Source organism: Alligator sinensis, unplaced genomic scaffold, assembly GCF_000455745.1.
Source record: "Alligator sinensis unplaced genomic scaffold, ASM45574v1 scaffold1509_1, whole genome shotgun sequence".
NCBI classification, from domain to species: domain Eukaryota; kingdom Metazoa; phylum Chordata; order Crocodylia; family Alligatoridae; genus Alligator; species Alligator sinensis.
The window spans coordinates 794,070-803,697 of record NW_005842711.1 but is presented as its reverse complement, the minus strand read 5'-3'; the positions used below and the strand labels follow the sequence as shown (position 1 = coordinate 803,697).

General features: G+C 59.4%; 1 protein-coding gene across 4 annotated transcripts in view; it reads left to right on the top strand.

Annotated features, from left to right (window-relative positions):
* Positions 1 to 5,485, top strand: part of XAB2 (XPA binding protein 2) — a 10,858-nt gene extending 5,373 nt beyond the window's left edge. For 3 of the 4 annotated variants that reach the window (XM_014524955.2, XM_025216199.1, XM_025216200.1), the window contains 11 exons: positions 379 to 498; positions 850 to 1,011; positions 1,478 to 1,609; positions 1,734 to 1,847; positions 2,345 to 2,507; positions 2,996 to 3,186; positions 3,563 to 3,685; positions 4,036 to 4,207; positions 4,427 to 4,553; positions 4,882 to 4,994; positions 5,115 to 5,485. In XM_014524955.2, coding sequence (XP_014380441.1) covers positions 379 to 498; positions 850 to 1,011; positions 1,478 to 1,609; positions 1,734 to 1,847; positions 2,345 to 2,507; positions 2,996 to 3,186; positions 3,563 to 3,685; positions 4,036 to 4,207; positions 4,427 to 4,553; positions 4,882 to 4,994; positions 5,115 to 5,176 — 1,479 coding nt within the window. In that variant the 3' untranslated portion in view covers positions 5,177 to 5,485. The remainder of the gene's footprint in view (positions 1 to 378; positions 499 to 849; positions 1,012 to 1,477; positions 1,610 to 1,733; positions 1,848 to 2,344; positions 2,508 to 2,995; positions 3,187 to 3,562; positions 3,686 to 4,035; positions 4,208 to 4,426; positions 4,554 to 4,881; positions 4,995 to 5,114) is intronic. The other variant, XM_006034212.3, reaches the window with a different exon arrangement.
* Positions 5,486 to 9,628: the final 4,143 nt, after the last annotated feature.

The window sequence follows — 9,628 nt, the reverse complement described above, 5'->3', positions numbered from 1 at the left end:
CCATAGAATGCCCTAGCTGGGGTGGGGGGCTGCAGGGCTAGAGCAGGGGTAGGTGCTGGGGTGGGACAGGGCACCTAGCAAGTCTGGGGAGGTCCTGGGGGTCTCTGGGCTGGCTCTGGGGCAGGAGGGTGTGCCCACGGCTGAAGGGGGGTTGCTTTGCCTTGTGGGCAGGTGATGCCCCAGGCTGAGGGCATTGCTGAGGGCCCGGATGCTTGGGTCCTGTCCTGTGCAATCCGCCTTCCCTGTGCTTGGCAGCTGGGCCAGGCCTACCAGGGATCCCAGGGTTGGGGGCTTGCCAGAGTCCCCCCTTCACCCTGCCACCAGTGGTAGTCCTGTTCCCCACTTCCTTCATTAATCCCTCCCCATCCTATCACCCAGATCATCAACACTTACACAGAGGCTGTGCGCACTGTGGACCCTGCCAAGGCCACGGGGAAGCCACACACGCTCTGGGTCGCCTTTGCCAAGTTCTATGAGGACAATGGGCAGCTTGAAGATGTGAGTTGGGAGGGGAGAGTCCATGTGCTCCCTGTGATGCCAGCTTGGGGTGGGCACAAGTTTAGGGGGACAGCAGGCAGGTCCTGGAGGGCTCAAACCCAGATGCTGAGGCAGGAGGTATCTGCCCCCTCTTCTCCCCAGCTGCAGAGTCAGAGCCCAGGAGTGGGGGTTGGGGTCTGAGCTCCTGGAGGGAGGTTCACGTGTCCAGCTCTGCCTCATCTCTGTGATGCCAGCTGGTTGGTGGGTGGGGGCAGCAAGCAGGGCCTGAGGGTGGGGGTTGGGGGCCAAATCCTGGCTGCCAGGGCAAGAGGATGCCTTGCCCCCCCTTACTCCCCACCTTGCCCCCCCCAGGCCCGGACAATCTTTGCCAAGGGCACACAGGTGAACTTCAAGCAGGTTGATGATCTAGCCAGTGTGTGGTGCGAGGCTGGCGAGATGGAGCTGCGTCACCACAACTATGATCAGGCCCTGCGCCTGCTCCGGGTCTGTGACCACTGCCTGCCGGGGTGTGGGGTGGGCATCAGGGCTGCTCATGAGGTGGGGGGTGCCAATACCTGCTGGGGATCATGAGGGAGCAGAGAGAGGAAGAATTTGGGCCCAGGATACCTGGGTTCTCTCCCAGCTGTCTGGAAAGCAGTGGATTGGAGCCAAGGTTGGGAGGGGCGTGGGGATGCCTGGGTTCTCTGCAGCTCTGGGAGGAAAAAGTAGGTTCTGGGGGATTGGAACAAGGGTGGGGCCTGGGAGTCTGGTCTCTTGGATTGTATCTCAGCCCTAGGAGAGCAGTGGGATTGCACAGTTACAGCACAGGGCAGAGGTGGGAGCCCAGACACCTGGATTCTGTCCAGCTCTGGGAGGGGAGCGGGGTCTGGCTGGGTGGGAGCTTGGGAGCCTGGACACCTGGGTTCCATCTGCGTCGTGGTGGGAGTGGGGGACAGAATGACCCCTCTGGGGCAGGGCCTCACTCTCCCTGTTCCCGCAGCGAGCCACTGCCATGCCAGCCCGCAAAGCTGAGTACTTCGACTCTTCAGAGCCCGTCCAGAACCGCGTCTACAAGTCCCTCAAAGTGTGGTCCATGTTGGCGGACCTAGAGGAGAGCCTGGGCACCTTCAAGGTATGCCAGGAGGCTGGAGGTTGGGGTTGCACCCCCCCAGTGGTGGCTGTAGGCTTAGGCCAGGGGGAGACTCCAGCCTTATGGGTGCTGCCCCCCAGCGCTGACCCCAGCCCCTCCCCACCAGTCTACCAAGGCAGTGTATGACCGGATCCTGGACCTGCGCATCGCTACCCCCCAAATTGTCATCAACTATGCCCTGTTCCTGGAGGAGCACAAATACTTTGAGGAGAGCTTCAAGGTTGGTGGGGAGAGTCAATGCTGGGGAGAGGTCTGGGGGGGGCAGGAGGGGCTGGCTTCCAGAGGTTAAAGGGTTAATGGGTGCAGGGCTGGGGGGGTTCTCTAGGTGCAGGCATTGCCCGGTTTACACTGTGCTTGGGGGGCCTGGGAGAAGCGGAGTGAGGGGCATTCCATGTCAGGCAGTGAGGGTTTTTGTTGGGGGAGGGCAGTGGTTTCCAGGCTTTGGGGGTGGTCTCAGCTCAGGGCTGCCAGGTGAGGCAGTAAAGGGCTGGGGGTTGGGATTCCCAGACTGGCAGGGAGGGATTTCAGAGAATTTAGGAGGGTCCCAGGCTGTGAGTGGGGGTGGAGGTGGGATCGCAGCTGAGGGCTATTCAGGATGGGACAGCTGGGGAGTCTGGGGAGGGGCAGGAGCTGGGGGGGTACTGGGTGTCCTGGATAGGCAGTGGGAGGGGTCCAGGGCAGGCCCTGGCACTCACCACCTCCCACTCTCCTGGCCAGGCCTACGAGCGTGGCATTGCGCTGTTCCGCTGGCCCAATGTGGCTGACATCTGGCACACCTACCTGACCAAGTTCATTGCACGCTATGGCGGCACCAAGCTGGAGCGTGCCCGTGATCTCTTTGAGCAGGCACTGGACGGCTGCCCCCAGAAGTATGCTAAGAGTACGTAATGGGCATGGGTGGTGTGGGGCACAGGGCCTGGCAGCCCTGGCCTGACCTGGAGCAGTGCCCAGGCAGGGGGTGGCAGGTGGGCGTGGGCTGCATGGCAGGGCTAGTTCTCCCTGCCAGCCCTGAGCCTCACTGGGTCTCGATCCCCACGGCCAGTGGGAAGGGATGCATGTGCCAGGGCCAGCTCGTTGGCGCGCGCCCCCTGCCCCCCCCTTTGCAGCCATTTACCTCAGGGAGCTGTTGCAGGGCGGTGCCAGGAGTGGCTGATGCATTGCCTTCTCAGCTATCTACTCAGGGGGTTGGGGGTTTGGTGATCTGTGCCAGGGCTGGCTGATCTGGTGTGCTTCCCATTACTGCAGCCATCAATACTGGGGGTGGGGTGGTCTTTGCCTGGGCTGGCTGACCTGGTGCCCCCTGTAGCCATCTCCCTGGAGGGTGAGGGTCTGTGCTGAGCCTGGCTAACCTGTGCCCCTCCTCCCCAGCTATCTATCTGCTATATGCTGGGCTGGAGGAGCAGCATGGGCTGGCGCGCCATGCCATGGCAGTGTACGAGCGTGCCACACGGGCTGTGCCCCCTGCAGAACAATACGACATGTTCAACATCTACATCAAGCGGGCAGCGGAGATCTATGGTGTTACCCACACCCGCCCCATCTATGAGAAGGCCATTGAGGTGCATGGGGGGATTGGAGCATAGCTTGGGGAAGTCTGGGGGCATGGTAGGGGCCTACCGTATCTGCCTGGTACATGCTCGTGCTTCCTCTGTCTGCCCCTGAGCCTGGCAAGGGTGAAGGGCAGGGCTTTGGGCTGTCCCAGTGTCTGCCCCCAAGCATAGAGGGACACTGGAAACCCTAGTACCCACTAGGAGGGGCCAAACTGGCAGGGGCTACACCCCCCACTCCCCCCACCTTAGGGCAGCACAGCTGAATCCTTCCCCCAGCTGTCTGGGGCAGGTGGAGGTCAAACATGGGGCTGCTGTAAGGCTGGGTCCCAGGGTCTTGGAATTCTGGCTTATGCCTCCCCCCACCTCCTGGCCTTTGCCCCCCCAGGTGCTGTCAGACGAGCCAGCACGGGACATGTGCCTGCGTTTTGCTGACATGGAGTGCCGTCTGGGCGAGATCGATCGGGCCCGCGCCATCTACTCCTACTGCTCCCAGATCTGTGACCCTCGTGTAAGCTGGGCTCATGGGTGTGGTGTGTAAGGTGGGCAGAGGATCTGGCAGGAGGTTTGGATCTGCCCTAGGCCTATCCCTTGCTCCTCTAGGCCAGCATCCTGCTTCCCTAGTTCTGGGTGCTGGGCTCTGCCTGGAGGCACAGGTTTTGGAGGCCCCACTCACCAGGGGTGTCTCTCTGGAGGCCCTGCCCACTCAGGGCATGTGTCTGGGGCCACTGTCCCAGGCAGGCTTGGCTTTGGGTTCCTCCAGCCCTAGTGCTACAGGGGGTGGGTGAAGGCAGTGTCTGGTGGTGGCTGGGCCACGGGCATTCACTCTCACTCCTCTCCCTGCCGGCCCCCCTCCTCCAGACAACAGGCCCATTCTGGCAGACGTGGAAGGCCTTTGAGTTGCGCCATGGCAACGAGGACACGATCCGGGAGATGCTGCGCATCCGCCGCAGCGTCCAGGCCACCTATAACACGCAGGTCAACTTCATGGCCTCGCAGATGCTCAAGGTCTACAGCAGCGCCACTGGCACTGGTGAGCTGGCGGGGAGGGGGCTGAGAGATTGGGAGGGTTGGAACCCACCCAGGGTGAGCTGAGGTTGGGGGTGCCAAGAGGCAGGGGGCCCTGGGGGGTGGCTGAGATGCAGCTCTGGGGGCTGGGAGCTTGCACAGGCTGGGGGGCACTGGGGCTGGGAGGCTGCATCCCAGCAGTGGGGTGCAGGGCTGCTGGGCTCTGAACCTCTCCCTCTGGCAGTGTCGGATCTGGCGCCAGGGCAGAGTGGGATGGATGACATGAAGCTGCTGGAGCAGCGAGCTGAGCAGCTGGCGGCTGAAGCTGAGCGTGACCAGCCCCGCACCAAAGACCAGATCCTCTTTGTCAGGTCTGCATGGGAGGGGCACTGCTTGGCCCCTGAGGGCTGAGCTGGGTCAGGGGGGACCTTGCCAGCTGGCTGGGGCATGGGTGAAAGTGAAGGGGGCAGTGGAATTTGGGTGGTGGCACAGCAGGAACCTCATTTACTCTGGGAGGTCTGTGCTGGCTGGGGTTTTTCAGGGCCGGGCAGAGGGAGTGGGCTGGGGTAAGGCGTGTGGTGGGGCAGGGCAGAGGTTGAGGGGAGTGCGGGATGTTAGGGGTCTTTTTCATGTGCCTTGCGGGGGCAGACGAGATGTCAGGGCTGTTGGCCTGGCAGGCACTGACGCGCAGTGTTGCAGGGGGAAGGCATCGCGTGCAGAGTTGGCCCAGCTGTCCCGCCAGGCCAACCCTGATGAGATCGACATCGATGACGACCTGGGTGACGATGGGGCTGATGACGATGAGCCCGACGGTATGGGGCAAGGGGTGGCAGGGCAGTGGGGGTCAGGACTGGGTTAGGGGGCAGGACCAGGGCCAGGCAGGAGGCGCTGTACTGACGCCCCCCCTCTCTCTGCCCCCCCTTCCCTCCCAGAGGTGCCGCTGGAGCAACAGAGTGTCCCATCCGCTGTCTTTGGGGGCCTGAAGGATGACTGAGCCACGTTGAAGCCTGCCAGGGGTTCTGTTTGTCCCCTTTGTCTGGGGCTGGGATGCAGCCTAGGAGCAGGTCATCTTTCCCTCCCCTTCTCCCAGCACAGCCCTGCTGCTTCACAGCCCTGCTGCAGTTGAGGGGCAGTCATGCACAGGCAGCTTGGCACTGTGGGGACTCATGGGGCTACAGCCTCTGTGCATGGGAGTGGGTAGAGGCGAACCTGGGGGGGACTGGGAGCCTTGCACAGCCCTCCATTTCTGTATGATGTTGTGTCCTATAAATGCTGTCTTTCCTACCCCTGCCTCTGTCATTGCTGCCTTGAATGGAGGACACTGCAGCCCCCAAGCCTGGCACAGCCTGTGGCAGCTTAGGGAGCCGGCAGGTCACATCCTGGGAGCTGATAGCATGTGGGGGAGAGGGGGCTGCACACAGGCTCTGGCACCCAAGAGCTGGGTTGGTGCCCCCCGTAGGAACCGAGTTGGGGGGCTTGGGCTCAAGAAGAAGGGGTCCTGATGCGGGCTAAGCCCCAATTGCCCCCAGCCCCTGTCTCCTTCTCCCCTCACCTGGATCATGTGTCTGCAGAGAGGTAGCAGCTGCCCTGGGCAGGGATGGGGAAAGGTACTATACTTGACCACATACAGTGTGCCCCATCGCTGCCACCTTGACTTCTGCCCAGTAAGTGGTGGAGATGGCTCTTACTGTATTTCTTCATGTATAATAGCATTGCAGGGCTGGAATGGACCTCAGGGAGTCGCATCGTGTCCAACCCCTTGCTCAGGGCAGGATCATCCCAGCCAAAGGGTCTGTCCAGACTGCTCTTGAATGTTTCCAGAGATGGGGACTCCACCACATCTCTGGGCAGCCTGTTCCAATACTTGAGTGTTCTTGGAGTCAGGAAGTTGTTCCTTATCTCCAGCCTCAGTTTCCCCTGCTGCAGCTTGAGGCTGTTGCTCCTAGTCCTGTCCCCTGCAACTAATCTCCATCTTCTCTGTCATCGTCTTTCAGGTATTTGAAGACCATGATCAGATCCCCCCTCAGCCTCCTTTTCTCCAGGCTCAATACGCCTAGTTCTTCCAGCCTGTCCTCCCAGGCCCCTGGTCGTTGTTGTTGCTCTGTACTGGACTCTTTCCAACCTGCTCCCATCCTCCTTGAAGGGTGGGGCCCAGAGCTAGACACAGCACACCAGGAGGTGCCTCCCTGGGACTCAGTAGCACATGGTGCAATGGCTAGACTGGTTTCCAAAGGAAAAAAAGCCTTGGAGCATCACAAGTGCTACAGTGGGGCTGACTGATGGTCTGTCCAGCTCTGTCTCCAACAGCAGTGGGGGTGGGTAGGAGCAAGGGTGTGTTGTATGTCAGAAAATATTGTTTCCCCCTCACTCAGCACTGCTAGTGCAGAGCAGGGCAGTGCTCTGAGCTGGGCGTGTTACTTGGCCATCTTCGGGGCAAATCAGACTCTGGCACTAATGCAGGGAGGCTAAAGGTGCCCTTGCCTTGACACGAGTGGCGATGCCCAGCACCTGTCCTTGGGGAATAGCTGGTTCCTGGGTTGGAGGTAGAGAGCACAGCTGGGGGCCCCAAACCTCCCAGGCCCCAGCTATAGCAGGAGGGTGTTTAGCTTCTGGTCTTCAGTGTGAGAGAGGATGCCTGTGCTTGGGACCGGATGCCACCCAGTCCAACACCAGCTGTGCCCCTCAGCCAACCTGTTCTGAACAGCAGCAGCAACTTGCCCCCGACCCAGGCCACTACATATGGCAAGTCTTCCTACTCCTGCATGGTGGTGCCTGCCTGAGCTGTCCCTGGTTCTCCACAGCTGGTGGGAGACACCTGGTAGCCTCCATCACCATATCGCCTTTTGGTGCGTTGCTCAACATCTGCTCTTTGCTCTTACCAGTATTTGCACCCTTCTTGGCCTTGGCACCTTCCTGCGGGCTTTATTTGCTGCCTTGTTAGTGGGGGCTCTTGGCTGCCAGTCAGGCCAGACCTGCCCAGTCAAGCTCCTGCAGCCTCCAGCCCTGTGGGTATCACCCAGGTCTTGCTACATTCAGCCCCACAGTGGTGGGGCAGCAGCCCTGTGGAAGGGAAGCTCGCAGCACTTACCCGCTACCCGTCCCCCAACATGGCTGTGCCCCATTACCCACAATGTCCTACTCACCCACATTCAAGATGACTTTGAATTTAAGCTGACACCACCCCACTGAACGTGTGTACATGGAGAATGAGACATTTGTTATCATTTTCCATGTCTAGACTCTAATGACGGCAGGGATGGCTCAAATTAGTCATGCCTCCCCACCCCTAGCTACTGTGGCAGGGGAAAAGGGGGGGGGCTGGGAAAGAGGGGAGTGACTGGGGATTGGGCTCCTTGCACCATGCCCATCTGCCACTTGCCCCCAGCCTGTACACTTTCCCCTGCCCCCCTACTTGCCCCTCCCAATAACTACCCCCACCTCCTGCTCCACCATCAGGTGCCCCGACTCCAGCTCCAGAGCTGCCCCCATGACTCACCCACTGGCTTCCTGCTACCTCTTCTCCCTGCAGGTGCTGCCTTTTCCCATGAGCCTGTCTTCTAAGTCAAGGCTTGTTCCTCCCATATTGAATGCGGGCGCGGAGGTGGGTGTCATCCTGGACTTGAGTGAATGGGGTAATGGCAGGTTCTATTGAGCACCAAAACTGTCCTGCAGCTAGGCTGACACGGACCCCTGCCTGGCTCCAGCCTCCTGGGACCACTGCTCCTTTTGCTGCCCTTGGTCTGTGGCTCTGTCCTCTCCCCCTCTGCTGCTGCCTTCTGCTTGCCCAGCCCCAGCCCCAGGCAGGAAGCATTTCCCCCTCTGCTGCTATATGCTTTGGGGTTTCTAAACCTCCCTTGGAGGCACTGGGTATTGGCTGCAGCCCAGGCTGGGGATGGGGACTGAACTGCTCTAGCGCACCTGCTGAGATTCAAACACAGAGGGCCCTGGCTAGAGGGTCTTGTGCCTCTGTTCAGGATCAGACCAACACTGCATTGAGGTGAGGGAGGGATTTCACCCCATGGTCAGATTGGTATGGCCGGGAGGTGGGGAGGGCAGCATTTTGCCTTCCTCTGTAGCAGCGACATGGGCTCTGCCTGGGATCTTTCTAGTGTAGCTTAACAACCTTATACAACAGCAGGACGTTGGCTGTTTGGTTCCCCTGCTTTACCTACAGCAGAAAAGGGGAAGGGTGCAAACAGGGATGCTTGTGCTGTACTATAGGGATTTCCCAGGCTAGGCTTTGCCATGCTACACCTAGATCATCCCTGATCAGTAGCTGTGCAACCTCTGCTTAGACCTCTCCAGTGCTGGAGAGTCCACAACTCCCCTGGGCATCTATTCCTCAGCCTCACTGTTCTGATGATGAAAGGGTTTTTCCTGATTTTCATCTAAACCACTTTGCTGCAACTTCAAACCATTGGTCCATGTACTCCTCTCTGCAGCAAGAGAGAATGAACAGGTGCTTTCCTTTTTTATTTATGGCAGTCCTCCAGGTATTTGCACCTTTTTCACAAGCTAAACAGGCCCAGCTCTTTCAGCCTCTCTTCATATGATTTGCCTATCTTTGTTGCCCACCCCTGGATCCTCTCTGACTTACCCACATCCCTTGTCAAATATGGATCCCCAAACTGTGCTTAAAGCACTAGATGAGACCTGCTTAGTGCCAGGAAGAGAAGCACCATTATCCCGTGGCTGGCAGAAATGACTGCCCACATCAGCAGCACCTAGTAGCAGGTTGGACCCAGACTGGGCCTCTGCTTGCAGCTGGTTGGAAAGAAGCTGAACCCTCACTGCCAGCACAGTGTCCATGCTCCCATTTCAGCGCACAGATTTTCACTTAAGCCACAGCCCCCAGCAGTGGCCGGTTCCTCTTTGGGGACAAGACACCATGCCTATCTGCCACCCACATGGCCATGGACTCATTCCTGAAGTCAAAATGCTACTCAGGGCACAGCAGCTTGTACAGAGGGGAAGAGGTTATAATCCCTCTCCCATGTGCAGCACCTTGCACCTGCCATGGTTGAAGTTCATTGGCCACCTTTGTTCCCACTCCTGCAGCTTGTCTAAGGCTTGCCGTATTTCCTTGCGTATAATAGCTTGGGTTTTGACAAACTTAGATTTGCCAAGCAGAGCCTGATGCCTGCACACACGCCCTTGCCCCCAACTGCATTTTACTTCTACCCTCTGACCCCCAAGGGTGTCCCATGTCCATCAGCAACCCCTGGCCCCAAAGCCAGGTCAGGAACCCAGCCATCCAGGCTTTGACTAAAACCCTATTACCCTCCCAATGCTGACATGGAACCCAGCTGTCCTGGCTCTAACCACAAGCCCTTACTCCAGGGCTCCAAGATGGTATCTCTGCAACTCACCAAAGCTGGAGTAGAGCCCAGGTGTCCTGATTAACCCCCTTCACTCCCCTCCATGAAACACTCCAGCTGGAGAAGAA